The 26,912-nt window shown below is 45.2% G+C and overlaps 2 protein-coding genes across 10 annotated transcripts in view; both read left to right on the forward strand.

The window, feature by feature from the left end:
- The window catches only part of SFMBT1 (Scm like with four mbt domains 1), a 133,851-nt gene extending 127,746 nt beyond the window's left edge, over positions 1-6,105 (forward strand). For both annotated transcript variants that reach the window (XM_032650307.1, XM_032650306.1), the window contains 4 exons: positions 1,326-1,504; positions 1,685-1,930; positions 2,794-2,922; positions 4,031-6,105. In XM_032650307.1, coding sequence (XP_032506198.1) covers positions 1,326-1,504; positions 1,685-1,930; positions 2,794-2,922; positions 4,031-4,171 — 695 coding nt within the window. In that variant the 3' untranslated portion in view covers positions 4,172-6,105. The remainder of the gene's footprint in view (positions 1-1,325; positions 1,505-1,684; positions 1,931-2,793; positions 2,923-4,030) is intronic.
- Positions 6,106-11,606: 5,501 nt separating this feature from the next.
- The window catches only part of LOC116762578 (store-operated calcium entry regulator STIMATE), a 54,560-nt gene continuing 39,254 nt past the window's right edge, over positions 11,607-26,912 (forward strand). For 7 of the 8 annotated variants that reach the window (XR_004352283.1, XR_004352282.1, XR_004352284.1 and 4 more), the window contains exon 1: positions 11,638-11,918. Coding sequence is in view for 4 of the 8 variants with exons in the window: in XM_032649713.1 (XP_032505604.1) it covers positions 11,759-11,918 (160 nt within the window). In the remaining 4 variants the exon portion in view is untranslated. Of the gene's footprint in view, positions 11,919-26,912 lie in introns of all 8 variants that reach the window. The other variant, XM_032649712.1, reaches the window with a different exon arrangement.

The following is a 26,912-nucleotide window of genomic DNA, read 5'->3' on the forward strand; positions in this document are numbered from 1 at the left end:
AGAAATTACTATATATCCACTAGATTGGCTAAAATGAAAATTACTAACAATCCCACATGTTGGCAGAGGTGTACAGAGCAGCTACGTCTCTCGTACATTGCTGGTGGAGTGTAAAATTATATAACCCTTTTGGAAAACTGTTAGCAGCCTCTTGAAAGGTAATCATATGTCTACCATATGATCCAACAATTCCATTCCTAGGTATTTACCCAAGGAAGATGAAAACATTGCCCACTAAAAGCCTTGTACAAGAATGTTCGCTACAACTTAATAATTGCCAAAATCTGGAAACAACCAGGGGCCCATCAGCAGGAGAATAGATAAACTGGTATATTCATACAATGGAATGCTCTTCATCAATATGAAGAAATGAACTACTCATACACACAACATAGATGAAATCCAAAAACATTATGCTGGGACTTCCCTGGTGGCGCAGTGGTTAAGAAGCCAATCCGCCTGCCCTAGAGCCCGTGTGCCACAACTACTGAAGCCCGCGTGCTCTAGGGCCCGTGTGCCATAACTACTGAGCCCACGTGCTGCAACTACTGAAGCCTGTGCACCTAGAGCCCATGCTCCACAGCAAGAGAAGCCATCGCAATGAGAAGCCCGTGCAACTAAGAGTAATCCCCGCTCACCACAACTAGAGAAAGTCTACGTGCAGCAACGAAGACCCAATGCAGCCAAAGATAAAAAAAAAAGTTAAGGGCTTCCCTGATGACACAGTGGTTGAGAGTCCGCCTGCCAATGCAGGGGACACGGGTTCGTGCCCCGGTCCAGGAGGGTCCCGTGTGCCGCGGAGCGGCTAGGCCCATGAGCCATGGCCGCTGAGCCTGCGCGTTCGGAGCCTGTCCTCTGCAACGGGAGAGGCCACAGCAGTGAGAGGCCTGTGTACCGCAAAAAAAAAAAGTTAAAAAAAAAAGAAACACTTAAAAAAAATTGTACTGAGTGAAAGAAGCCTTGTTGGAAAAAGTATTTACTGAATGATTCCTTAGATGAGGAAAAACTAGTCTATAGTGATGGAAATTAGAATAGTGATTACTTCTAGTGAGGGGGACTAACTAGGAAGTGACCCTGGAAACTTTCTAGGTTAATGGAGATATTCTGTATCTTATTAGGGGGAGGATTATTCAGGTTTATGCATTTGTCAGTTACTAATCAAACTGTATATTCAGAGTCTGTAGTCAAGATTATTCCATTGTATGGAATTTAACCTTAATCAAATACACTGTACCCATGTTGTGCTATGCTAGTGGAATCTCTTGTGGTTTGAGGTACACAAAAATAATGAAGCTACTTCATTTTTCTTTGTCATTCACATTTAGCACACTACTATGGAAAGAAGAAAAATAAAAGAATTGGGAGGCCACCTGGTGGGCATAGTAACTTAGCATGTGCCCTGAAAAAAGCGAGTAAGAGGAGAAAGAGGCGAAAAAATGTTTTTGTTCATAAGAAGAAACGCTCCTCTGCATCTGTTGATAATACCCCAGCGGGCTCTCCCCAGGTACGAGATCTATGATGTACCTGTAATGTCTAGAAGCCAAGAGATCCCTGGTGTACAATACAGACAGAAGGAATACCTGCAGGTCTTTCTATTCGGATCTCCGGCCAATGGAAGATGGTCTCGTGGTCCAGGAACTGATTTGTCCTGAATTTCAATGAGATTTCTCTCCTTGTCCTCTAGGGAAGTGGAGGTGAAGATGAGGATGACCCAGATGAAGGGGATGATGATTCCCTAAGTGAGGGCAGTACATCTGAGCAACAGGATGAGCTACAGGAAGAGTCAGAAATGTCAGAAAAAAAATCATGCTCCTCCTCTCCCACCCAAAGTGAGATATCCACATCACTGCCTCCAGACAGACAGAGAAGAAAAAGAGAGCTTCGCACTTTTTCATTTTCTGATGATGAGAATAAACCTCCTTCACCAAAGGTACCCGTTTTAAAACTACAGTCTTTTTTTCTCTCTTGACAATTTCCCTCTAGAATCTAACCGTTAATGATGTTGGTGTTACACTTATTTCACTATGGCTTCAGTTGAATTTCCTGTGTCTTTTTAAAAAACATCCCAAATTCAGTGATTTACTTGCATTTCAAGGATTATTTGGAGATCAACTACTTATCAGGAGGAAAGTCTCTCTCAGAATGGCTGCTTGTTTTAAGTAAAAAAAAGTTTCATTGGTAGTTTATTAGTAACTTGTCATTTAGTTTAGGGGAAACTGCCTTTTGATATTTTTCATAATATATATGGTTTTGTAGTAATAAATTATCTTTTTGGTTCTGATTAAACCATTTTGTTTGGTAGATTCGTACATGCGTATTAACACATACATGCATTATAAGAATGGCAGTTAAGTTAGTGTTTTAAAACTGGATTGCTTTTTAAATATAGTCTGTGAACAGAAGTGGTTAAAAACGATTTCTCCTGATAATTTAGTTAAGCCTTCTCTTATTGGAAATACCAGCCCATCTACTTCTGCACCCTGCCAGAGAGTGACCTGAAATAAATCAAGGAACAAGTGGAGGATTTTAAAACTATTCTTCTCTGTTAAATTGTCCAAATTATTTGTGCTGAAACTTTGAGATGAATTCTTGTCTGTAAATATTTCTTATTATAAAAGACAAACATTTCCTGATTACCTAATGTGTATGGACCTTTGCCATCCTTGCTGGGAGAAATCATGTCCTAAAACCACTTTAAATCCTGCCTTAAAAGGTTATGACTTTATGTAGAGACTTTCTTAGAATGAAATAGTTCTAACACCATTTGGTTTGCTTTTGTTGTGGGAAATGAAGGAAATAAGGATTGAAGTTTCTGAAAGGCTTCACCTGGACAGTAACCCCCTGAAGTGGAGTGTGGCGGATGTTGTGCGGTTCATCAGATCCACCGACTGTGCTCCGCTAGCAAGAATATTCCTAGACCAGGTAATCACAAAGACCTTGAGGTTTTAGTAATGTATCTCTTTAGCAGAGGTCTGTGGAGGTAATAGCAATTTATTTACAAGTCTAAGGAAAAATATTTCTATCCAAAACAAACAAAAAATTATTTCCCTTCTCAGGAGTAGAACTATGATAAAAAGTTACTTGTTTGACTGCCTCCATAGTTGAAGCAGATTATTACTGCATTCTCATTTTTCCTAAGAGTTCGTTTCCATCCCCTATTAAATAGCTTAAAATTACGCATGCTATACTTAATTATCCTCCTCTTTTCCAAAATAACGATCTGCTTGTTTTAAAAAATAATTAACATCTATAAATGTGTTAGGCTCTAACAGAAATAGTCTGTGGCCTTAAATATTGAAATAAATTTTGTTTTGATAATTCAGGAGATTCAAAACTGAACATCTTTGAAAAGCTGGTCAGGCTTTTATGGATGTTACAGAGTAGGAAAACATTGCAGTTGATAGGTAATATTTTCTTTCAGATTTAGAAAGAGTCCTCTAAAAAGATATTTCTTCTGGCACATTTAGTTGCCGGTTACTGTTAGGCTAGTTAATTTACTGGATTTCTGCAGAGCAGAATGGATTCTTACCCTTGGTAAAACTTTTATTACACATTCTTTTTTTTTTTAATTTATTTGGCTGTGTTGGGTCTTAGTTGCGGCATGCAGGCTTCTGTCTAGTTGTGGCACACAGGCTCTCTAGTTGTGACAGGCTCAGTAGTTGTGGCCCACGGGCTGCAGAGCGTGTGGGCTCAGTAGTTGCAGTACCTAGGCTTAGTTGCCCCACAGCATGTGAGATCTTAGTTCCCCGACCAGGGATTGAACCCACGTCCCCTTCATTGGAAGGCAGATTCTTAACCACTGGACTACCAGGGAAGTCCCCTTTATTACTAATTCTGAAGATTGATTAGTATGGAGGACTATGAGAGGCATTTAAAAGGAAGTGTGTGATACTTATTTAAAGGGAAAAAGTGATGAAAGGAAAAGCACAGGGACTTTTGATTTTGACAAAGCGAAGTGAACCAGGGCTGTAATGGTCGAGCTGCCACTCATATGCACATCACAGATGATTTGTATTTTATGCTTTAACAGGAAATTGATGGGCAGGCCCTGTTGCTCCTTACCCTTCCCACCGTTCAAGAGTGCATGGACTTAAAACTGGGCCCTGCCATCAAACTTTGCCATCACATAGAGAGGATCAAGTTTGCTTTTTATGAACAGTTTGCCAACTGAGAAGGACAACCAAAGTGAGCTGTATCTTTGAAGCACAAATGCAGCAAATCCTTCGCCCTGCTCTACAAGTGGAGCTGAAATAGTCCTGGGGCTCTGGGCCCTGCAGGTGTCGGCTTGCTCTCTTTGCACTTTCAGGGAAGGAGGACCCACACTGAGTAAGCAAAAACTGCACAGAAGTGGCTCTCCTGCCAGTGAAAATGTGGGCATCTCTTGTTCAGCAGATTGCAGTTTAAAAAAAATAAAGGTTGTGAAGAAAAGACTCCTATAGAAGAATAAGCATTTCCACTGGTGTGGCCTGAAAACGAAGAATAATCTGGGTTGCTGGAAAGCACCCTTTTGGTTTTCTTTTTGTTCTTTCTGTTCCTTCCCATTGTAGATTGAACTTTGTTCTCTGCTTTCTCTTTCTTGGAAAGAGAGAACATAGCTTTAAGTCAGCACTGATTTGGGACTGTGCCTAAGGCACATCAGTGCTTCATTGTCATTGTGTTTTTTAAGCTTTTTTAAATTAAAACAGTTCATTTTGGGGATGATTATGTGGCTCTAGGGTTTTGAATGTACAGTCACACTTTGATCCATTTTAAAATCTATTCTTAGGAGTTCCTTTGTTTACTACCTCTGTTGATAATTGAGCTTATAGCCATGTATGAGGTTGTTTTAATGATACCATTTTTAAGCTACATGAACACTAAAACTATGACAGAGTTGGAGGAAAAAAAAACACTGTTTGCTTTCTTAAAAATAATGTGTGGCACTTAACACCAATTCCTTAACTGACTGATCTAAGAACTCTACTGTCATTGTTTTGCATCTTGACCCAGGTTGGGCTGCCTGTTTCAAGTAGTTCAAAGATTGTTGCTATTTCAGTTGAATTGCTTTCTCCCTGTTAGTTCTCAGAGGGACTTCAGAGGCTTTTATTTTGTGTTTACTTTTCTCTATAGTTGTTTGTCTTTCATTTTGAGAGTCCTCACTTTGGGTAAAAATCAGTAGGTGTTCCCTGGACCCACAGTAAAGCCCATTTCCCCATCTTTCTCGGTGTCTCCAGGCAGATAGTGTAGAAGCACAACAGAGAAAATAAGTTTTAGGAGGGGTGATGCAGAGCATGGCATTTCCATCACAGTATGTCCTCAGTGGCTGGATAAAGATTGAGAGATGGTTAAGGATTCTAGAAACGTCTTTGCCTAGTCATGTTTACTCTTTCTTTGGTTAAACCTTTAAATTGAATGTATTCTACGGTCAATTCCCACTCAACAACTCAAGTTTCCTTTTAGGTGTTTCTTTTGACCCAGCTCAAGTTGGTATTAAACAGGCAAATTTTCACTTATGATTGCACTGTTAGCTATTATAGAATAATAGCATTTGCTGTACTGTTCCAACCATGTGGAATGAGGAAAGATACATAGGTTGCTTCCTTTAAATGGTTTGCTTTGCTGAGTGTGTGTGTGTGTGTGTGTGTGTGTGTGTGTGTGTGTGTGTGTTTTGATTATCCTAGTTACCTGCAAATATATAACCTAATCATTCCTCTTCAAGATTTGAAAATGTTTTAAAACTACAAACTGGGTAAATTCTAAACAGTTATACAAATATACGGTAATTTTATTACAAATTTAAACTGATTGTGATTTTTTCATTTTCTTCCCCCGCTGCCCCACGTGTTTTTATGGACCTTGGCAAACATTTGTAATCTGAATCTTCTCTTCATTGGATAATTTATGAACCACCTTAACTCAGGCCCTCCAACCAAACCATATATTAAAGCATCAACTCTTTGCTTAGGTTACTACCAGATATACCTGGAAAGACGCTTCATTTAAGTAGAAGTTAATATGTTTGAACTTATCGGAGATATAGTTTTTAAAGTTTTGATTCATTCTGTGCCCCTGGAAGAGAAGCATATATATGATGCTTGGGAACAGTTAGCATTAAGTAGATAGAGTTTCGGCGGGAGGGGGGTGGGGGTGGGGTGGGGGAGGTGGGTATCTTGCATAATAAAATTTCCTGAGAGCTCAGCAGTCAAGGCACTAAGGCAAAGAGTTCCTTGAAGAAGATCAATGAAACAAAAAAAGTCTGGAACTAATTAACATTGTTGTCTTATTTAGGAAAATGAGATTTTCTATAAGAGAGAATTTACCAAATGCAACAGTGAATATATTGTCTCTCTCTTGACTTCTTCAGAAACCATAGAATTTAAAACACCTCCCTTCACAGGTGAGGGGGCAAAGCCCCTGCAAGATGAAACACATGGCCCTAAGTAGTAGTCTCTGATCAGGTAGAGTCGGGCCCTAGCCAGCTTGTCTATTTATGCCATGATTATTCAAGCTCAGCTTTCTCCCAGAGAGAAGCTGACTCTAAATTTAGACAAGTAAGTAGGGTTTCCTACTTACTATTCCTACCTACTTCCTATTTTTTGCATTCTCATACCAAGATAATAGTTTATCAGGCAACTACATTAAAGAAGTATTATATACCCCCAGTCCCTATCCCTGGCTGTCACAGAAGAGAGGATAATTGTTTGGGAATTTGGCACAGGGCTTTTTTTTTTATTTTTTAAGTATAAAATTTAGACTCCATTTGCCTCATAATGTGGCTGGGGCTGGACTGGCCAGCAGTGACAGTCTGATTGTCGTGATTCTAAAACATATATTAAGCCTGATAACAGCTCACCATGTTGGGGTAAAATGTTTGTTATGTTGCAATAGGTATATGAACTTTGGTTCTTAAAGATACCAACCTCTTAAATCTGTGCGAGGTACATTATGAGGGACTGCATTTGTCTAAATTTCACCTTCAGCTGGCTCCATAGCCTCCCTAAGGTCAGGAAGTTTTCCAGGATCCATTTTTGATCCTGAATGGATTGTATCATGCTCCTGGACCTTGAAGCCTATTATTGTAGTGTTGGCGTGTTAGGGAAACCTTTTACTGCATGCGAAGATTTGCTGTGACATTTTGACTATATTTTGTGGGCTTCTGGGGACTGTGCTGTTTTCATTTGTAAACCACCTCCATTCCTCTCCGTTGAAGCAGAACTGTGGTGGCTAATGCAGGAAATGCATTAATGGGAGCTTTCATCCTATCTGCCTTTCTTTAGTGTTGTAGGTGGCTCCCAGCATCTACATTATAGATATGAGAGGTCAGGGAAGGATAGTTACCAACCTCTGGAAGGGATGGGCTTCTTGGGTAAATATTTATTGAATTACGATAGAGGCAGTCGTAGAAAACCAGTTCAGAACTTGACCTTTATATGCTCCTTCTCCTGGAAGTAAAATTTTTCCCACTGTGAGAGAGAGGGCATTGGACCAAAGCTTCCTGAGGACTTGAATACATTTTACTTGTTCTCTTGTACCAATTCAGTCGCTAATACCATAACTGAATACAGAGTAAAAGCTTTAGGAGGCCTCAGGTTGGATAGTACTCAGAACCATCCCCTCCCCCAAGCCAGAAAGTATTTCTGGGGCACACACAGAACATCAGGGAACTGTAGGTAAGATTTAACTAAATGGGGACATTGGGAAAACTATCACAGGCACTTCTGTTTACTTGGTGCCTATCACCAAAGACATTTATTTAAGACACCATGTGCTGGTTTGATTGATGCCCACAGATACTCTTAGAGAGCTGTTAGGAGCATAGCCTCGGCAGTGGAAACACACACTAAGTTTGAACTTTGGTCCTGTATATTGGGGATGTTTTGTGTGCGTGTGTGTGTGTGTGTAAGTTCAAAAGTGTTCCGTGTTATCACTTGGCCTTTCGAAGATGAAGGAGAACGGAGCACTAGCAAATGGAGTATAAGTCTCAATAGGGACTGGGTACCCCCTTTAAAAGTTTGAATGTCTTTGGTCTTGGGCCCACCCAAAGTAACCATGTGTCATGGTCATGGTGCTGGCTCGGAAACCCTGTAAGACAGAGCCTCCTGCAAAACCAAAAAGAAATCAATCACTTTCATGCACGTATAACTCTTGCTTGATTTTATTCACTTTACAATGTTTTGCTAGTGAATTTTGATGATTCCCTCCCATTGTGTCAGGATGTATATGCTTTGGAAATTTGAATTTATCTAAATAAGTCACCTATGGACTTGGAGTTTTGGCAGGAGAGTTCTAAACTCCAAGCCCAGTCTAAATGGATCTGGTTCCAAGCCTGCTCACCTGGGATCTCCTCTGTACTTGTACCACATTTCACAGGTAGTTCTGTTTCTGAGGGCAGCCTTAGGGGTGAAGGTGTAGAAGGTGGTGGGCCATAAGTGCACTGGAGATCGATTTTCTTCGTTCTAGGGTTTCAGAAGTCTTAGATTTTTGCAAGAACCAGCAGAACCAGGAGTGGGGGTTGGAGGAATGGAGAAGTAGGCCTAAAACTCCATTCCTTTATGTCTTTTCTGACCTGACACACCATTTGGGGCTGTTCTGGTGCTGTGGCCTATCGCAAAGGACTGTCTTAAAGGGAAATAAGCCACAGCCTTGCCGGACATGTCTTTAACTCCAGCAGTAATGGAGTTAAAGCTGTGGGAGGCAAGGGTCTCCGACTATTTCTGGAGGCAAAGGATGACACTGGCTAGTGACATGAAGCTACCATTGCTAATAGGTGTGCCTGTTCTCAGGATGTGTGGGAACTCAGTCCTACGGGTTTCTACATGTTTTCGTTTATCTAACTGCATGCCTAACTTGGCAGAGTGGATGTGAGCGTGAGCAAATAGTGTTGAAAGGATGAAGGTAGGCTCTTGGGGCAAATCAAGTCACAAAGCAGATGACTGAGGGAGGTTACAAAGTTTAGACAAAACTTATCTCCTTTTGCAAGAAGTCTCTAGGGAAGTGTACTTTGAATGTTTCTCTTGAGATTTTTAAGTGCTCATTTTTTTCCTCTTCCTTTTTTTTTTTTTGCTGTTGACTATTCTCTGAAGACAATCAGAGGCCTGCCAGTGTGGGACTCCTGGCTGGTTCCAGCACTGTCCTTAGGCCCTTTTCTAATACTAACTCATTGGAACTGATGCACTTTAATGTATGTTGTCCTTTTTTTTTTTTTTTTTTAAGCTGCTTGTTTGGAACAAAATGAAATGCATATTGCGTTGTATCCTTCCTGCTTACTGTTTTTCTCTTAATTTTAAAAGTTATGCATTGAGGATAAAGCATACTTAAGGAGAAATATGCACAAGAATACCTATTAAAATAACTCCCATCAAGTTTGATGGTATAACTTCAAGGGATTAAAAAATAACTATTTTGGATGAATATTTTGCGTGGGGTTTTTTTTTTTTTTGGTTTGTAAATAAGAGTGTATATAAACGTGTGGTATGTTATGACAGTTTTAAGTGGTCGTGAGAAAATTAAAACAGGTCTTAAGGTATATTTAACTTCCTTTGACAGCAAAGAAGGCATCTTGACCAGAGTAAATCCTTCAAAACTGTTTCCAGTGGGACCTCAGAGAATCATCTCTGAATGGAAGAGAAAGTTCCTTCCTGCTTCAATAAAATTAACCTTTCCAGAATTCTCCCCCCATCCTTCTGTCTGATCCTTTCCCCTCTGGATCTAGGTACTTTTTAACTGCCGTTCAGAAAAGGTAGGAAGAGCAGAACTTCCCATAGTGAGCTTGCTCCCGGCACCGAGGACTCTGCCCCGATCGCTGAAGACTGCTTCTTGTTCTTTACATTTGCCTTGGCACAGCAGCGACGGGCCTTAGGGTTCCTCCACATCTGGATGTGCAGAGCACTGCTTTGTCAAAAAAATTAATTTTTCAGCTCTGTGTGCAATTTTCCTTGAGCTGTGTCTTCAAGCAATTAATAATCTCCTTATGCCCAACTACATAAGGAGTTTTGTAGGACTTTAAGGACACATCCTATTGTTTGGTTCTCTCTAAACGTGGACTGTAACTGTTGAGTATACATACCCATAAGGGACCTTTTTAGACTTAAAGACGGTAATGCAACTTTTCCTTACCTGTTTATTTTCTTAACCTGATTTTCTGTATTTTCCCATGGTCAATACTTGTGGAGAGTTTTTAATTTTATAAATTAAAAATCAATTTAATTTAAAAAGCATTTTGTTGCATGCTCTCTGTGCCAGGCACTATGTTGGATTCAAGGCTGAGAGAAAATCAGTTCCTGCCCTCAGGAGGCTTACACTCAGCTGGGAGAGAGAGGTGTGTACAGCCGTCTAATTTAGCAGTCTGAAAAGTTCTAGTGGAGCAGCACACACAAGGTAATGTGGATGCACAGTGGGGACAGGGGTGTCAGGCAGGCCTTCAAGCATGAGTAGCAGTTCATGGAGCAGGGAAAAGGGAACAGTATTCCATGCAGCTAGAATGCCATGTAAAGGCACAGAGGTGTGGAAGTGCATTGTAAGAGAAGGGCCGGAGAATTGGCTCTAGGGAGCCAGTAGCATTTGTGTTCTCCAGATAATCAAGTTAATATTCCTGTTAACCAAGAAAGCTTTTGGATATCATAGAACCTTTTATGTAATTGGAATTTCTTGATGGCTATCTTTAGGGGAACTTGCCCTAGGTTTGGTATTTATTGTTCAACAAGTATACCCCAGTGTCTATTGGAATAATACTGTGTGTACACTGGCATTAAGTGGATGCAGTCCTGGTCAGGGACCTGAAAGCACCAACAAGAGGTGTCGGGAGAAAAGCCAGAGGCAGCTCAGAGGGTAGGTGACAGAATGGGGACTAAAGGCCCTAGTAGAGGAAAGGAGCAGGTTCTGAGGGGTCAGAAAGGGTTGAGTGGGAATAAATGTGTGTGTGTGTGTGTGGAGGGAGGCCCTGGAGACTGACAAATACCAACAACCTGGTTTTCTTTTATGAATCACGTTCAAAGTGAACAAGATGGGGTTACATCCACGTGTTTACAGCATATACCCTGTATATTTTTAAATGAAGGCAGTTGGATTGAAATGACCATTTAAATTACGTTTATGGGAGGAAAAGTCGATTCGGGGCCTGAATGATGAATCTAAGACAAGCCTTTGGCCAGGATACTGGTACTAACAAGGAAAGTACAAGGACACCGAAGGTCTGGGTTGGAAAGAATATGCTTGTGTGCGGAGTCAGATTGTTTTCCTCCACGACCTGCCTCAGAATAATCCAGCCTGCTTGCCGAAAATGCAGATTGTTGGCCACCGTCTGAGAACAACTGAATCGGAATCTGGGGGTGGAATCCAGAAGTATTTTTTCATAAATTCTTCAGGGGTTTATCTTAGAGGGAAAAAAAAAATTTCGTCATAGATCTTCCCTGCTCCTGCCCTCCCGACCTGGAGCTCGGAGTCCGGGCTTGGGCTCTCAATCCGTTTTGCGCAGCCCAGCTCACCTGGTCTGTCCTACCTGTGGTCAGGATCCAAAACACCGCTCCCTCTCCGGCCGGAGCCCCGCCCCTGGTGGGGGGAGAGTAGGAGCGGCCAAGGCCCGCCCTCACGCCGGGCCTGGCCAATCAGGCGCTGCGGTCTCAGACGTCGCGTTACGCGCCGCGCCGAGTCGGCCGCGGGGCTGAGGTACCGGTTCCCGGTTCGGACTCCGGGCTCTGGGCTCGGTGGCGAGGGCCCCGCACGTAGCGAGGCCGGGCGGGCGGCCGGGCGGCGGCGCCTAGCGCCCCTCGCCAGGCCCGCCATGCAGGGTCCTGCCGGGAACTCGAGCCATTCACTGCCGGTTGGGTCGCCTTCCACCGTAGCGTCCGGCGCGGGCCGCTGCGAGAGCGGTGCGCTCATGCACAGTTTCGGCATCTTCCTGCAGGGGCTGCTCGGCGTCGTGGCCTTCAGCACGTTGATGCGTGAGTCTGGGACCCCCGCCCTCCTGAAGCCCTGCGCCGCGAGCCTCGGGCCCACCGGCCTTGGGGACACGGGCCCTTTGGCGAAGGTGCCTTCCTCCCGCGAGCCCAGGCTGGGCATTCCCAGACGAGGGGGATCTTTGGCCCCGACCCAGGGTCCTGGGTGCCTCGCCTTATCGCGGCAGCTTCTAGTCAGGGGTCACCCCTACTACTCTTCTCCCACCCGCGCACACCTCTCTTCTGAGATGCCCCCCTGCAACCGTGTCATCGCAAATTAAAGCTACCCCACTTAACAGCCTACGGCCATGACCCTCGGGAGGCATATTCTTTTCTGCCCCCTTTTAAAAGGCTCTTCTTAGCCTCCCCTTCGCCCCCAGTCTGATACTGAGCTTTTTTCTTCACCTTCACTTCAGGATTTACTATATCCCGTTCGCATATAAATCCTGCCACCTTGCAATACCTGGCTTATTAGGCCGTGCATTCTGTTCCCAGTACTACTTCCCCCGGCCCCGGCCCTTCACCCTCAGCTTAATTTTCTGTTTTGGTTGGAGCCGGACCCACCCAGAGTGCCTTCTTCCCCGCATCTCCTTTTTCCTCTCCTTTTCCTGAACAGGCTCACCTGTTCCATCTCTGGAACCGTTCCTAATTAAGTTGCATCTCAAGTCTCCCCTGGCTGTTCCCTTTCCCAGCCCACTTTTGTTTATATTTCAGGTATCCTTCCTTTACATGAGACTTGGGCAACTTAGGAGCTTAGTGGAGAAGCAGACTCAGAGGGTCTGAGAAGGTCTTAGAATTCCTGTGCTAAGTCACAAGGGCCCTTCCTTGAGAGCTTCATAATGGGGAAGAAAGCCCGAGATAGCCCTTCTGGAAAACCAGAAGTTCCAACGTGTTGTCATGTGTGCCACGTGTTGAGGGGTTATGTTTTCTTAGTGTACATCCTTCCTTTTATTAAAGTGACAAGAGACCTAGTAGCCCTGTGATTGCATTTCAGGGAAAGGAAGGGTTATAACTATTTTGACAGAGGTGTTATTTCCAAAATGACTTGTTCTCAAAATTTCCCCACTGTGCTCACGTGGGCAGAATGGGAAGTTCCTGCAGAAGGTATGCTCCTTGGCATCTGGGAAGGATCCTGCAGCCGTGTGTGTGCATCTTGTAGGGTCCAGTTGCTGGAGTTGCAGCTTTGCTTGTTTATGATGTGTGGCTTATTTGGGTGAATTCTCCCAAGCTTTAGGGAACCTTGAAGAGGCTATTCTTGGACACCACTTTTTTTCTGGTTGCCTGGCCTTCGTAAGTCTTGCAACAAGTCCCAGACTGTATATGTTTGTTACTTTTTCTCTCCTTTTTAGTCTCTACTTGCCTTGCTGTTTTCCCTGCTGAACAAATACCCACTTGTTCCCACAGTAATAATTTGTGACGACTTAGCGAAAATCAGCTTCTGACTTGGGTGCATGAACTGTATGTCTGTATGTTGGAGACATTGTGCGTGGGTCTGCACTCCCCTCCCCACGTTTCTCTCCTCCAGCTGGCCTTCCTTTCTCCCTAAAGGAACTCCAGGCTTAGGTTTTATGTTGTTCCCTGACCTAAGATTTCTTAGCATAGCCCTGGCTATTTTCCTGGGTTTGATTGGTGCTGATGGCCCCACTTATTCCCTGGGGTTTGATACTTGTGATTCAGAGAGGGAAATGTGATTATGACAGGCGGAGTTGCTCACAGCTGAGAAGTGTGCTGGGTTGAATGTGTTCAGAGTGATGGTGCTGGCCCTGCGAGTCTTCAGGGACACAGTCACTTCTTAATCTTCACTGTAAGCACGAGTGCAAATCCCGCCGTGGTTGGTATATTCCATATGCAAAGGTGGAACTAGGAAGTGGTTTCTTGCTCAGTGTAAGGCTAGATGTGGAGGGAGCTTGTGGCATTGGGTAGTAGGTCCTGGGACAGTGATGAGTAGGGGTGATGGGGGGAAGAGTTGGAAAGGCTAGAGCCGTGTCTGACCTGAATACAGGCATGGACATGGATCGAGAGCCCTATTCTCCCACCTAGAAGCAGACAGCAGCCCAAGGGGAGTCCCACTGATCGAGACCCAGTCAGGGAAGTACCTTTCTTCTCTTTAACTTGTTGGTTCTATTAAAATAGAACTGTGGGGCTTTTCCATTTTGCAGGGCTGGGAAGAGGAGGAAATCTCTTAGGAACTGCTTTACATTTTGAAATGGACTTTATTGGGGAAAACGAAAGGGGGTGGAGGTGGTCTCAAGGAATTGCTCCTGCAAGCTGCTTGGCTGTCTTCCTGGTCACAGTGCCTGTTCCTCAGTCTGGCAGAGCTGCTGTCAGGAGTGCCAGGCTCCCATGAAAAGACTGCTCACCTTGCAGCCCTTGAGGGAGGTCTGGGTTCGTTAAGATGAGGCCACTCCATCCTTTATCAATTCCATCATTGGTTTCTTCAAGCATATTTTTTCTCTCTCCCTCTCTTTTTTTTTTTTAGTTGGCTGTGCTGCGTGGCATGCGGGATCTTAGTTCCCTGACCAGGGGTCGAACCCGTGCCCCCCTGCAGTGGAAGCACGGAGTCTCATCCACTGGACCACCAGGGAAGTTCCCAAGCACATTTTAAATACCAGTCATCTCTCCTGAGCAGTTGAAACTAACAGTCCCTCTCCTCTTTGGAGTCACAGTCTTTTCCGTTCCGGTGCTTTCCTCCTCCAGGGCAATGGGCTTGGACACTTCTGACAACTCCCCAGTTCTTGGGGCAGGCACTATTCCGTTTTCCTGTTGAACCAGCTCTGTTGTATAGGATGGACCCATTTCTCTGCCAGACAGGCTGTGTGGTATTTTTCATCACTTCACATCCTGATTTCAGTGAATCCTCAGACTACTGTTTTTATGTTTCTTTTTCTACCCAGAAAATTACTTTTTCTCCATTTACAGGTTGCTGTGTTTTTTACCTAGAAGTAAGGGTTACCTGGAGGAAGACCCTCTTATATCTCAGGAGAGGATTTTGATTCTCACGGGGATTTCTCATCCTGGTGCTCAGCTCACTGTGTAGGGATCTCCAGACGTCTCTGGCCAGGCAGTTGAGAGTTGGTGTGCCAGTTGATCTATATAGCTGATTCTTTAAGCTGCATAAACATACAAGCCGCCATCTGCTGGCATGTACCAGTGTCAGCATCGCCTTGTTCAGGGGGTGAACTTTCCGGAGGCTTCGGCTAAGGTACCCTGTGTGTCCAAGGAAAGCCAAACAAAGTCAGAGGCAAGCTTTTAAAGGGCCTTCCCCCTCTAGGTTTTCTGGAGTGTCACTGAAAGTCGTTGGGTGTCTGAGTAGAAGGAAATGCTTTAAACGAGGGACCTTTGTCATGCTCTACCTGCCGAGCAGCTTGTTTTGGTGGCTTTATCTGTAGTCTGTGACTCAGTGAAGTCACAGCACAGCAGAGCTGAGCAGTCCTGGAGCTGCCCTGTGTGTTCCAGTACAGGGCAGTGGCCCAGCCATCAGCGAAAGGTCAGTATTGGCCAGTGTGTGTGTTGGCATTAGGGGTATATTTACTCTCAGGACCTGTAAATGCAAAGCAGACTCAAGCCTCCTTCACCATGCACCATCAGAGTCCTGGGCTGAAGTGTAGACAATTGGCTTTTTAACAAAACAAGCATTTTGAGAGCTTGGATAAATCTACCTGCCTATTTTCATGTTACAGATTTGGGGACTAACCAACTGAGAGAAGGTGTCATTGTTTTATGAGGACACTGATGGTGCTGAGAAATGATAGCATTTTTCCTGAGGCCCAAAGTAACATCACAGACTAGTCTACCCAGCTTTGAAATCTTTTTTTTTTTTTTTTTTTTTTTTTTTTTTTGCGGTATGCGGGCCTCTCACTGTTGTAACCGCTCCCGTTGCAGAGCACAGGCTCCAGACACGCAGGCTCAGCGGCCATGGCTCACGGGCCCAGCCGCTCCGCGGTGTGTGGGATCTTCCCAGACCGGGGCATGAACCCATGTCCCCTGCATCGGCAGGCGGACTCTCAACCACTGCGCCACCAGGGAAGCCCCCCAGTTTTGAAATCTTAATCTCAAATGAGTCCCTGCTGTTCTGGCACGTGGTGAACTGGCCTCCCTTTGTGTTCTGTACAGACATAGGCATGTTGGGACAACCTTTCCTGGAATCACCTGTCCCCACGCCATCCTAATTTTTATCTTAAAAAATGTCAGGTATACAGAAAAGATGAAAATAATACAATGAATGCCTATCTGCCCTCCACCTCGATTCAGAAATTGTTCACCTTTTGCCACATTTACTTTATCTCTTTATACTTTTTTTTTTTGGCTGACCCATTTGAAGCTAAGTTGCAACCACCATCACACTTTATCCCTAAAAACTTCAGTTGAGTCTCCTAAGGATAAGAATAGTTGTCTACATAACCACAGTTTCTTTTTTTTTTTTTTAATGAATTTATTTTTTATTTGTTATTTTTTGGCTATGTTGGGTCTTCGTTGCTGCGCGCGGGCTTTCTCTAGTTGTGGTGAGCGGGGGCTACTCCTCCTTGTGGTGCTCAGGCTTCTTGTTGCAGTGACTTCTCTTGTTGTAGAGCACGGGCTCTAGGCATGCGAGCTTCAGTAGTTGCGGCCCGCGGGGTCTAGACGCGCAGGCTCAGTAGTTTTGGCACATGGGCTTAGTTGTTCTGCGGCATGTGGGATCTTCCCGGACTAGGGCTGGAACCCGTGTCCCCTGCATTGGCAGGTGGACTGTTAACCATTGCGCAACCAGGGAAGTCCCCATAACCACAGTTTCATGATCACACCTAAGAAAATTTATAACCCTGCAATATCACTTAATATCTAATATTCACACTTCCCCTAACATCACAGGTCTCTTATAGCTGGAGTTTTTTAAAAACTATGATCTAATCAAGGTCCACACTTTGCACCTGGTTATGTTTTTAAGTCACTTTCACCCTAAAAGAATCTCTCCTGCACGCACACACACACACACACACACACACACACACACGAGTATTTTTTGTTTTTTGTTGTTGTTTACTGACATTGCCTTTGGAAGAGTCCTGGCCAGTTGTTGGGGACGGTGCCCCACCTTCTGGAGTTGTCTGGGTGTTACCTTGTTGCGGTTTTCGGGCGTTTCATGGACCCCTATGTTTCCTGAGTTGGTCTGGAGGAGCCATTAGATTGCGATAACCTTTTTTACAGCGAGAACACTGCGTGAGCAGTGTTGCATGTTTCGTGTTACACAGCAGAGAGGCAGAGAGGGCACGTCTCCAGCTCTCTCCCTTATAGGGTACATTTTCCCCTTTGCAGTTAATACATTATCTCTCTGGTGGTAATACTTTGAGATCTTGTGAATATCCTGTTTCCCGGTAACTTTTCACTTCTGGTAAAATAATGAAACTCAGTGATGGCTGAAATGGAGCTGGAGCTCATATGTGAAGGTGCCATCTCTGGGCCTGGCACCCATCACACGGTCAATAATGTCATCTTCCTTTCCTACCCCACCCCGGAGTGCCAGCCAAGGCCCAGGAAGAGCATTCTGTCCCAGGCTGCTGTGCCCACAGGGGAAAGGAGTGCAGCCAACATTAGCATGGAGGCCGGTTAGGGGGTCTTTATTTTCAGCAAGTTTTCGGTTTTCTAAATGCTGATTCATCTGGTAGCATTTATCCATAATGGTGATGGCCTTCATTTACAATAAAACTTCACTAATTTGGAATAAAATCAGGGCAGGAGGGAGTTATCTGAATTAGGGGACAATCTGAGTTGTAATGCATTTTTTGCCTTTTAAATACCTTTGTTTTTCAAGTGTTTCTCTATTGGAACCTATCAAGCCTTTACTGCTTTAATGAGCTGTTTAAAATCCTCTGCAGTTAGTATAGTGTTTGCATGAAGATGAAGTTTCCTCCTGTTACAAATGGTTAAAAATAGCAGAATCCCTGGCTCTGGAACCCATCTGACCTGGGTTTCATTTCTGCTTCTGCCACATACTGCCCTTGAGCAACCCACGTATTTCTTGAAGCTTTGGTTTCCTCCCCAGCAAGATGGGAGTGATGATTTTTCTGGAACTGAGGATTAGAAGGGTGTGTGTAAGGAAGCTGGGTTAGTGTCAGGCACATGTTGGGCCCTCCATAGTAGGAGGGGGGATGTCATCCTCATTGTCATTACAGTATTCACATTCAGAACTCAGTTGAAGAACATCTCACAGGTGCTTGAGTAACTTGTTTTCTGAATTAGGTTAAACATTTCCCTTTCTGTCTTGTTTACTCAACATGTTTGCCTTTAGCCCTCTTCTCTTAGACTGCATAATAGTAAAATAAAACTGTAACGCAGACAGTATAGCGATTGCCAATTCCAAGTTAGCAGACACTCAAACCAGGTGGCTTTGGTGTAAGTAATAATCTCCTTCCTTCACCTGACACTTTCTTGTGTTTTCGCCTACAGAGTCTCATGTGGGCCCTGAGCGGGCAGTGCATGGACTGGGGCAACCCATTTACAGGTGATGAACCTGCATCCAAGTCCCTGGCTTCAACATACCCAGGTCCTGTGGTAGCAGGTGGTAACACTGGCTGCTGGAGCCCACTTTCCTGCAACTGGCTTTTTACTGAGTCCCTAGTATGCCAGCTCTTGTGCTCAGCACTTGACAGTGCTTCACAGGAACCTGGAAGGGAGGGGTTGTTTTCATTCTGCAAACAAGGACAGTGGGCAGGTGAAGTGTGTAGCACAAGGTCCCGGTTGGTAGGTGCAGAGCTGAGATGTAAGCCGGGTCCCTCAGGCCCCAGTCTCTCTCAGCCACTTCCCCTGATGCCTTTTTTCACCCCTTTCCACAGGTGCACTTATTACTCTCTATCCCTGGCTACTTCACCACCACCACCCCTTTTTTTTTTCCTATTTGTATAATTCCGAGTTTCTTCCTTAATGATTCTTCTTTATGTCCAGAGTATTATCTGGAACTTCAGATTATTTTGTGGCTATTGATAACGTTAAACGTATCAATTTGAAAAGACCTACCAGTCCTTTCGTGCATGTTTGAATTCCATCTTAGGTTCGCTTTTCTGGCCTTGGCCTTTGTGAAGGTTTGCCCTGGCTGTGTGAGGATGGCGAGCCCACCCTGGGACTGAGGTCCAGCCTCTGAGGTGGAGCCTCCCGGAGCTGCAGTGAGGCATACATGAGTCCGTTCTGTAACTCGTGAGGAGGGATTTCCAGGGCCCTTGGTATTTCAGGTTACCTGCAAGTTTTCACAGAATTTGTTTCCCTGGTGCTATATGATTATAAGGAGCGTAGTTAATAATCTTAAGAGTTAGGGATGGCCCTTAAGAGTTATCCTTTTCTTCATGTGTACATAGAAGTGGTCCGTGCATCTCTTTTAGATCACTCCACTGCTAGGAAGTTATCCATCTAACCCAGGGTTTTTCAACTTGGCACCATTGACATCTTGGGCCAGATAATTCTTTGTTTTGGGGGGCTGTCCTGTGCATTGTAGGATGTTTAGCAGCATCCCTGGCCTCTACCCACTGGATGCCAGTAGCTCCCCCACCCCTGTTGTGACAACCCAAAGTATCTCCAGACATTGCCCAGTATCCCTTGGGGGGGAAATCACCCCTGTTAAGAACTACATTTGTTCAGTTTGTAGACTCAGTCACATGCAGACTCTGATGTGAGCTCTAGCAGAATGGATCTGTTAAGGACCTGGGTGCCAAGTGTGGCCTTGACAAAGAAGAGCTGAGACCCAGTCCCCTGTCCCTGAGGGACTCACAGCTGGCGTGGGCTGTGTACATGCTGGCAGATCATTCCATTGCAGTGTGAAGAGAGAGGGCTGTAGATGTTTGAACAGACTTGAGAGGAGTGATGAGGGATTCTGCCAGGAGACCTTGGGAACCATCTCTGAGGAAGCCCTGCTTGGTCACAATACTGGAGGTGAAGGAGATGTGAGGGGCTCTCGAAACAGAGGGAGTGGTGAGGGCAAAGGTCCAGGTAGGAGATCATAAGCGTGGCCATCGGTTCTGGGGGCTGGAGATAGTGGGGACAGAGGCTCCCAGAAAAAGAGGCAGTGTGCTTGGAGGGATTCCAGAGAGCTGCCTTTTTTCAATTTCAGGCCTATTTTCTACAACTTAAAAAGGAAGTTGAATTAAGTCAGGTTCTGTGTTTACCTCAGGCTCCTTTTGTTTGTTTGTTTTGTTTTTTGGCTGGGCCACGCAGCATGTGGGATCTTAGTTCCCTGACCAGGGATTGAACACTCGCCCCCTGCAGTGAAAGTGCGGAGTCTTAACCACTGGACCGCCAGGGAAGTCCCTATCTCAGGCTCCTTTTGCATTGTTTCTTTGAGAACCTTTGTTTTAAAGCAGTTTCATCACATTCCTTTTAGACCTCATGGGGTCTCCCAGGGAAGGTCTACTGTTTGTATCTTTGGGGCTGCAGGAAAAGAAAGGGGAACCCAGTGACCTTCTCCCAGCCCCCTAGCCTATTGGCAGTGTGCCTCCTGAGATAGGTGGTGTGATGATGTGGGCAGACCTGCTGGGCCTGCTCAGTGCCAGGCATCGTGTATTAGCCCAGTTAGTCCTCACAGCCACCCTGAGAGGTGGGTGCTAATATTGTCTCCCTCTCGTACATAAGGAAACTGAGTCACAGGGAGGTTAAGTAACCTGTCCAAGGTCACACAGCCAGGAAGTGGTAGAGCCAGGCCGTGTGGCTCTGGAGACATTGCTTTTTGCTTTTAGCTAATAAGGGAAGCAGCTCCTTATTTGTAACCGGCTTCTGCTGACTGTCCACCACACTCCACACAGGTGTAGACAAAGTGGAGATGCTTCCATCCCTGGATTTTTGGTTCAGCCTTGGTTGTGGACAGCTGTTGGGTGTGGTCACAGAGAATAAGCCTGGAAACCTCTAGCCCCTTTGGGGCCCCAGGCTGTGGTGGGGTTGGGCTTTGCTAAAGAACCTCTCCCGTGAGAACTCCAGTGCTCAGCAAGTTCTAGAACTCCTGCACTAGTACTGCGGGGTTGCCAGCCCCTGAAACCGCATGTTTGCCTGCGAGAAAAGGACTTCTCATTTGAGTTACTCCAGCCCCGGCTTATCCGACATGACCCCCCCCCCCCCCACCGTGTTCCCTTTGATTTAGAGCATCCTTTGCATTCTAAAGGGCATCTTGCGCTGTGGTCAGGTTCCACTTGAGCCACTTTGCTGGAGGAGGAAGCAGGAGCTGGCGAGGCTCAGCCTCCCCCAGGGAGAGGGGGGAGGAAGGGTTAGGCTGGGGCACTCAACCAGTGTTTTCCTTGGCTCTAAAATTTCTTCTAAAGACTTGGTTTCGAGGATTTGTGGCTTTTCCTATCACCAATGAGTGATAGGTGTCAAGAGCTTCATGTTTTTTCTCTGTTCTCTCTCATGGACCAAGTTGTGTGCACAGTAGTCTGGGACACATGCGTTCTTTACACATTTACCTTTCTCAAAAGGCTTTATTTCCCGCCAGTTTGTGTTCTAGTCTGTGGGCTTTTCCAGCCTCTTAAGCTCATCAGTGTTCTTCATGGGCTTTTCCGTTTTCTTTGAAGACATTTTCGCTTAATAACGTGAAAAATGATGCAGAAAGATGACGCAGTGACAACTCCTGGGTTAAATGACACAAGCCGGGCCGCGGTCCTGAGGAAAGAGAGAACAGTGCGAGCGCACACGAGCCTCTTGCCAGCCCCGCGTACACTGTGTCTTGGCCCCGGCGGCATCAGAGCATGAGAGCAGGTTTTTCTATCTGGGTAGTAAGTTTGGAGCTAAAATATTTGCGGGTGGTTCCATCTAGGCCGTGCATGGAGCGGAGACTCACTCAGCAGTCCCTTGAATGGCACGCAGCACACATGCGCTGACCTTCCGGCTGGGATTTTGCTCTTGGGGTTTCCAGACAGCAGGCTTGAGGACTGCAGGTCTGCTGTTTCCACCGCTGCCCCACCCTCAGGCTGGTGACGAGGGCCGGGTGTTGGGGTCCCACAGACACAGTGTAGGGAGACTTAAATGAATGTGTTTATTCTGGCAAGAGCCCTGCTTGTATAATTCTCTGTGAGAAATTCTCTGTCCCCAAATTCTCTGTGAGAAATCTCATCAGTTACTGGCAAAAAAAAAAAAACATCCAGTTCTGTTACATGAAATTAGAGTAAACAGGAATGTTAAATTGCGTCTCAGTCTGCTTAGCAGATTACATATTGATTTGTTTTTCTCAACATGTGTTAAACTAAATAATTTACTAATACGCCAAATAGGTAAAAATCTCTGGGGAAACATCCAACAAGCACTGTAGTCTTGCTAAGGACCTGCCTGAGTTCAAGGACCACTGCTGCGGATGGGACAGCATCCTGGGTGCAGCCGTTATACAGTGATCTTGTTCTCCCAGCAGTGGAGATTCTCGGGCCGGGCCAGCGTGGACAAGGCTCAGGCTGAATTTTGCTCAGCAGTGATGTGAGGCGTGAGGACAAGGAGAGCTCGGGCCGGGGGGTGTTGTCTGACGCTGTTCAGAGCAGGTGGACCGCTGAACCATACCAGGAGCTCCTGGGTCCTTGCCCCCACTGGCCATGGCTGCCAGTGGTGTTATGCAGTGGGTCCTTCTCTGCCTGGGACTAAGATGGCATCCTGGCATCTTGAAGGACAGCCGGGCTCCTAGACCTGGTGCCCCCATCTTTGTTTCTGAGCTCTTTCTTTGCTACAGACATTCCAGCCACCACAGTCTGCACTGTAGCCCAGGCCAAGGAGAACAGCCATGATACCAGACAGTGGGTTGCAGCAAGATGCCACCTGCTGCTCTTCTTTCAGCCCCAGCACCTGCCAGACCCGTTCCTACCTCCTCCCCTTACCCACAGTCCTCTTTCCCCTAAGTGCTTTTCTCCTCCCACCCCACCTCGCCATATCCTCCGCATCTTCCAAGAAGCGCGCTCCCTAACGACCTTAGCCATTACTACTCTCCTTTGAAGTTGAAGGACATACAGTCTGTACTGTACAGGTTAGGCCTCTGCATGGCTCTGCCTCTCGCTGGGCTGGGCTGGGCTGGCTTGGCTGCCAAGCTGGTGCTGGCGCCCTGGCTTGGTGCTCAAGGCCAAGGCAGAAGCTTGCTCCCTACTGGGAAGCTGCTCAGAGGGAGAGCAACGGGGCTTAGGAGGTGGGGGAACTGAGATCTTTCTCTTCTCTAATCAATACACTCTAATCACTACATAGTTCAGAATTCATTTTCTAAGAACACAGGTGTTCTCTTTTAGAACCATGGTACAATTATTAATGCTCGGGAAGTTTAACATTAACATGTTATTGTCAATCCGCAATCCATATTCAGATTTCATCAATTGCCTGAGTACTGTCTTCATAGCTGTTTTCTCCCGGTCCAGGGTCATACTTTGGATTCAGTTGTCGTCACATCTCTTTAGTCTGTAACAGTTCCTCAGCCTTTCATTGTCGTCTTAGCTTTGATGCTTTTGAAGAGTATAGGCCAGTGACTTTGTAGAATGTCCTAGATTGGGTTTGTCTGATGTTTTCTCATGATTACATCCAGGCTGTGTGTTTTTGGTGGGGATGCTGCATAAGTGATGCTGTGACCTCTTCAGTGTGTCAGACCCTCAGGCACCTGATGTTGGTTTATCCCAGTATTGGTGAAATTCTCTGACATCTTGGGTAAGGTGGTTCCTCTGAGTGTCTCCAATGTGAAGGTAACATTTCCCCCTAGTACTTAATAAGTAAATTGTGGGGAGGTATTTTGAGACTATTTAAATGTAGGATCTATTTTCAGTCTTCCTTGTAAAGCCTCTTCTGGGTGGGAGGGCAGAACCACAGGCTCTGAAGGTGCTTTGGCCAGTTTTGGGTCTGGTGACAATACTAGCACTCACATTTGTAGAGTGTTCATTATGTGCCAAGCCCTGTACATGCCTTACCATTTACTTCTCACATTAGCCACGTGAGGTGGGTACTCGTATTACCCATTTTATACCTGGAGAAACGGAGGCACAGAGAGGTTAAGTGAATTGCCTAAGGTTGTGGCAGCCAATAAGTGGGATACTGGAATTCAAACCTGGTGGGTCTCACTCCAGTGCTGGGGCTTTTTTTTTTTTTTTTTTTTTTTAATTTTTTTTTTTTAGAAGATGTTGGGGGTAGGAGTTTATTAATTAATTAATTTATTTTTGCTGTGTTGGGTCTTCGTTTCTGTGCGAGGGCTTTCTCTAGTTGTGGCAAGTGGGGGCCACTCTTCATCGCGGTGCGCGGGCCTCTCACTAGCGCGGCCTCTCTTGATGTGGAGCACAGGCTCCAGATACGCAGGCTCAGCAGTTGTGGCTCACGGGCGTAGTTGCTCCGCGGCATGTGGGATCTTCCCAAACCAGGGCTCGAACCGGTGTCCCCTGCATTAGCAGGCAGATTCTCAACCACTGCGCCACCAGGGAAGCCCCAGTGCTGGGGCTTTTCACTGCTGTGTGTGCAGTGTTCACATGCAGTTCGTGGCACAGGGACGCTGCTTCTCTAACCTCTGGGCTTCCATGTCCTCTGTGTGTGGAGTTCTTCAACACCATTTGGTTCTCATTGTCCCTCATCGGCTTGGTTTTTCGCTGAGAGCATCAATGCAGTTATTTTCCTAGGCATGATAGGTGGACTAGGAAAAGCCAAAGGCTTTTCATTTTGAGATTGGAATCCAGTAGGGCATGTCGCTGAAGCTGGAGGAATCTTTCCTATGTGGGTAAATTTAACACTTGAGCCCATGCAAATGTAGATGAAGAGGCTTTTGCCAGAGAAGGGGCCACTGGTATAGAACTCACCCTCCTTCTATAAGCAGTCAGAAAAGAGGCCAAAATATTATGAAACAACCGTTTGCAGAAATTGGACAACAGGCAGCTCAGGATCCCTGAGGGAAAAGAAAATAATGAACTGAGCCCTCTGGTCTTCCCCTCAGCTTTCTGCTGGAGGTAGTTTCCAGATCTCAGAGTAGTGAGGCGCAACCCAGAGTCCAGCAGCCTTGCTGAGTTGAGAAGACAAAGTTGAGGAAGCCAGAACAATTGGAAATGTCAGGGACAATATGGAGAAAAAAGGGCTACATAGAGGAAAAGCTCAAGACATTTGTTCAGAGGTCTCAACTCCTTTTCTGGATATTAATCTGTGTGTGCATAGGTGAAACTCACAAGACAGAGCAAAGGGGAAGCTGTTGTTACCGAAAGCTCTGCCTCTCTGTGCACCAGTGCCAAACTGAATCTTGGAGACAGAGTTTTAGGTGAAGTAGAAGAGAATAGCTTTATTACTTTGCCTGGCACAGGGGGACACAGCAGGCTCCTGCCTCAAAAAACTGTGTGTCCCAACCCCAGATGATTTGATGAGGGTTTTACAACCGTGGTTCAAGGATGGGGTCTCTGACAAGATCTGGGTGTGTATAGTGTCTGCACTCCTTTAATCTCATCTCAGGTGGTCTCCTAATCTTGATGACCTTCTCTGGTCCCTTTAATCTTGCCTCAGGTGGTTTCTTGACTGCTCCTCCCTTGATTAGCAACTGTTCGAATCTGCCCTTTGGAACTCAGAAAAGGTCATGGAGGCTGGATTCTTGCCTACAAGAAATGGGGGACAAAAAAGACCTCCATGCCTGGGGGCCCCACAGGGCCCTGCTCAGTTTCACTATGAGCTGGACTACTTAGGACGGGAAGAGGTTTTTCTTTCCAGTTAACGTGAGAGACGTTGTTGAACACTGGGGGCATTCACTAGACACCTCAAAAGAACCATGCCTTATCTAGCCCTAGAAAAAAAGAGTACATGGCTTAAAAACAAACCTAGATACCATACACAAAAATTGAGTAAAGGGCTTCCCTGGTGGTGCAGTGGTTGAGAATCTGCCTGCTAATGCAGGGGACACGGGTTCAGGCCCTGGTCTGGGAAGATCCCACGTGCCGTGGAGCAACTAGGTCCATGAGCCACAACTACTGAGCCTACACGTCTGGAGCCTGTGCTCCGCAACGAGAGGCCGTGATAGTGAGAGGCCCGCGCACCGCGACGAAGAGTGGCCCCCACTTGCCACAACTAGAGAAAGCCCTCACACAGAAACGAAGACCCAACACAGCCAAAAATAAATAAATTTTTTAAAAAACTGAGTGAAAATATGTCACAGCTCCAGATGTAAACATGAAAACTGTAACACTTCTAGAAGAAAACGTAAGAGAAAATCTTTGTGACCCTGGGAAAGGCAAAGGTTTCTTAGGATACAAAAAGCTTGAACCATTAAAAAAAAATAATAAATTGGGTTCCATCTAAGTTAAGTATCTCTGGCCTTCAAAACATACTGTAATGAAAATGAAAAGGTAAGCCACAGACTGGGGAAAAATATTTGCAATATGAATATCTGACAAAGCATTTGCATTCAGAATATGTAAACAATTCTTACAATTCAGTAAAAAGACAATGCAATTTTAAAATAGGCAAAGCATAGACATTAAGATATACAAATGGCCAGTAAGCACATGAAAAGATGTTCAATATCATTAATCATCAGGGAAATACAAATTAAACAATGATGAGATACCACAGTACACTGACAAGAATGGCTAAAATTAAAAAGATTGATGATACCAAGAGTTGAAGAGCCTGTGAGCTTTGGAACGCTTATAGTACTGCTAGCAGAAATATAAAATGGTACAACTACTTTGGAAAACTTGGAAAGTTTCTTATAAAGAAAATTACACCTACCATACCACCTAGCAATTTTACCCCTAGATATTTATTTACCTCAGAGAAAAGAAAACATTATGTCCATGAAAGCACTTTCATAGCAACTTTATTCATAATTGCCCCAAATTGGAAACAATCCAAATGTCCATCAGCACATGAGCAGATAAACAAATTGTGGTATATTCCTACAATGGAATCCATGTCAGCAGCTAAAAGGAATGAGCCACTGATAAAACAACATGGTTGAGTACGCTGAGCAAAAGTACGCAGATAAAAAGAATATATACAGACTTCCCTGGTGGTGCAGTGGTTAAGAATCTCCTTGCCGGTGCAGGGCATGTGGGTTCAAGCCCTGGTCCAGGAAGATCC

The sequence above is a fragment of the Phocoena sinus genome, chromosome 11 (genome assembly GCF_008692025.1).
Source record: "Phocoena sinus isolate mPhoSin1 chromosome 11, mPhoSin1.pri, whole genome shotgun sequence".
Lineage (NCBI taxonomy): Eukaryota > Metazoa > Chordata > Mammalia > Artiodactyla > Phocoenidae > Phocoena > Phocoena sinus.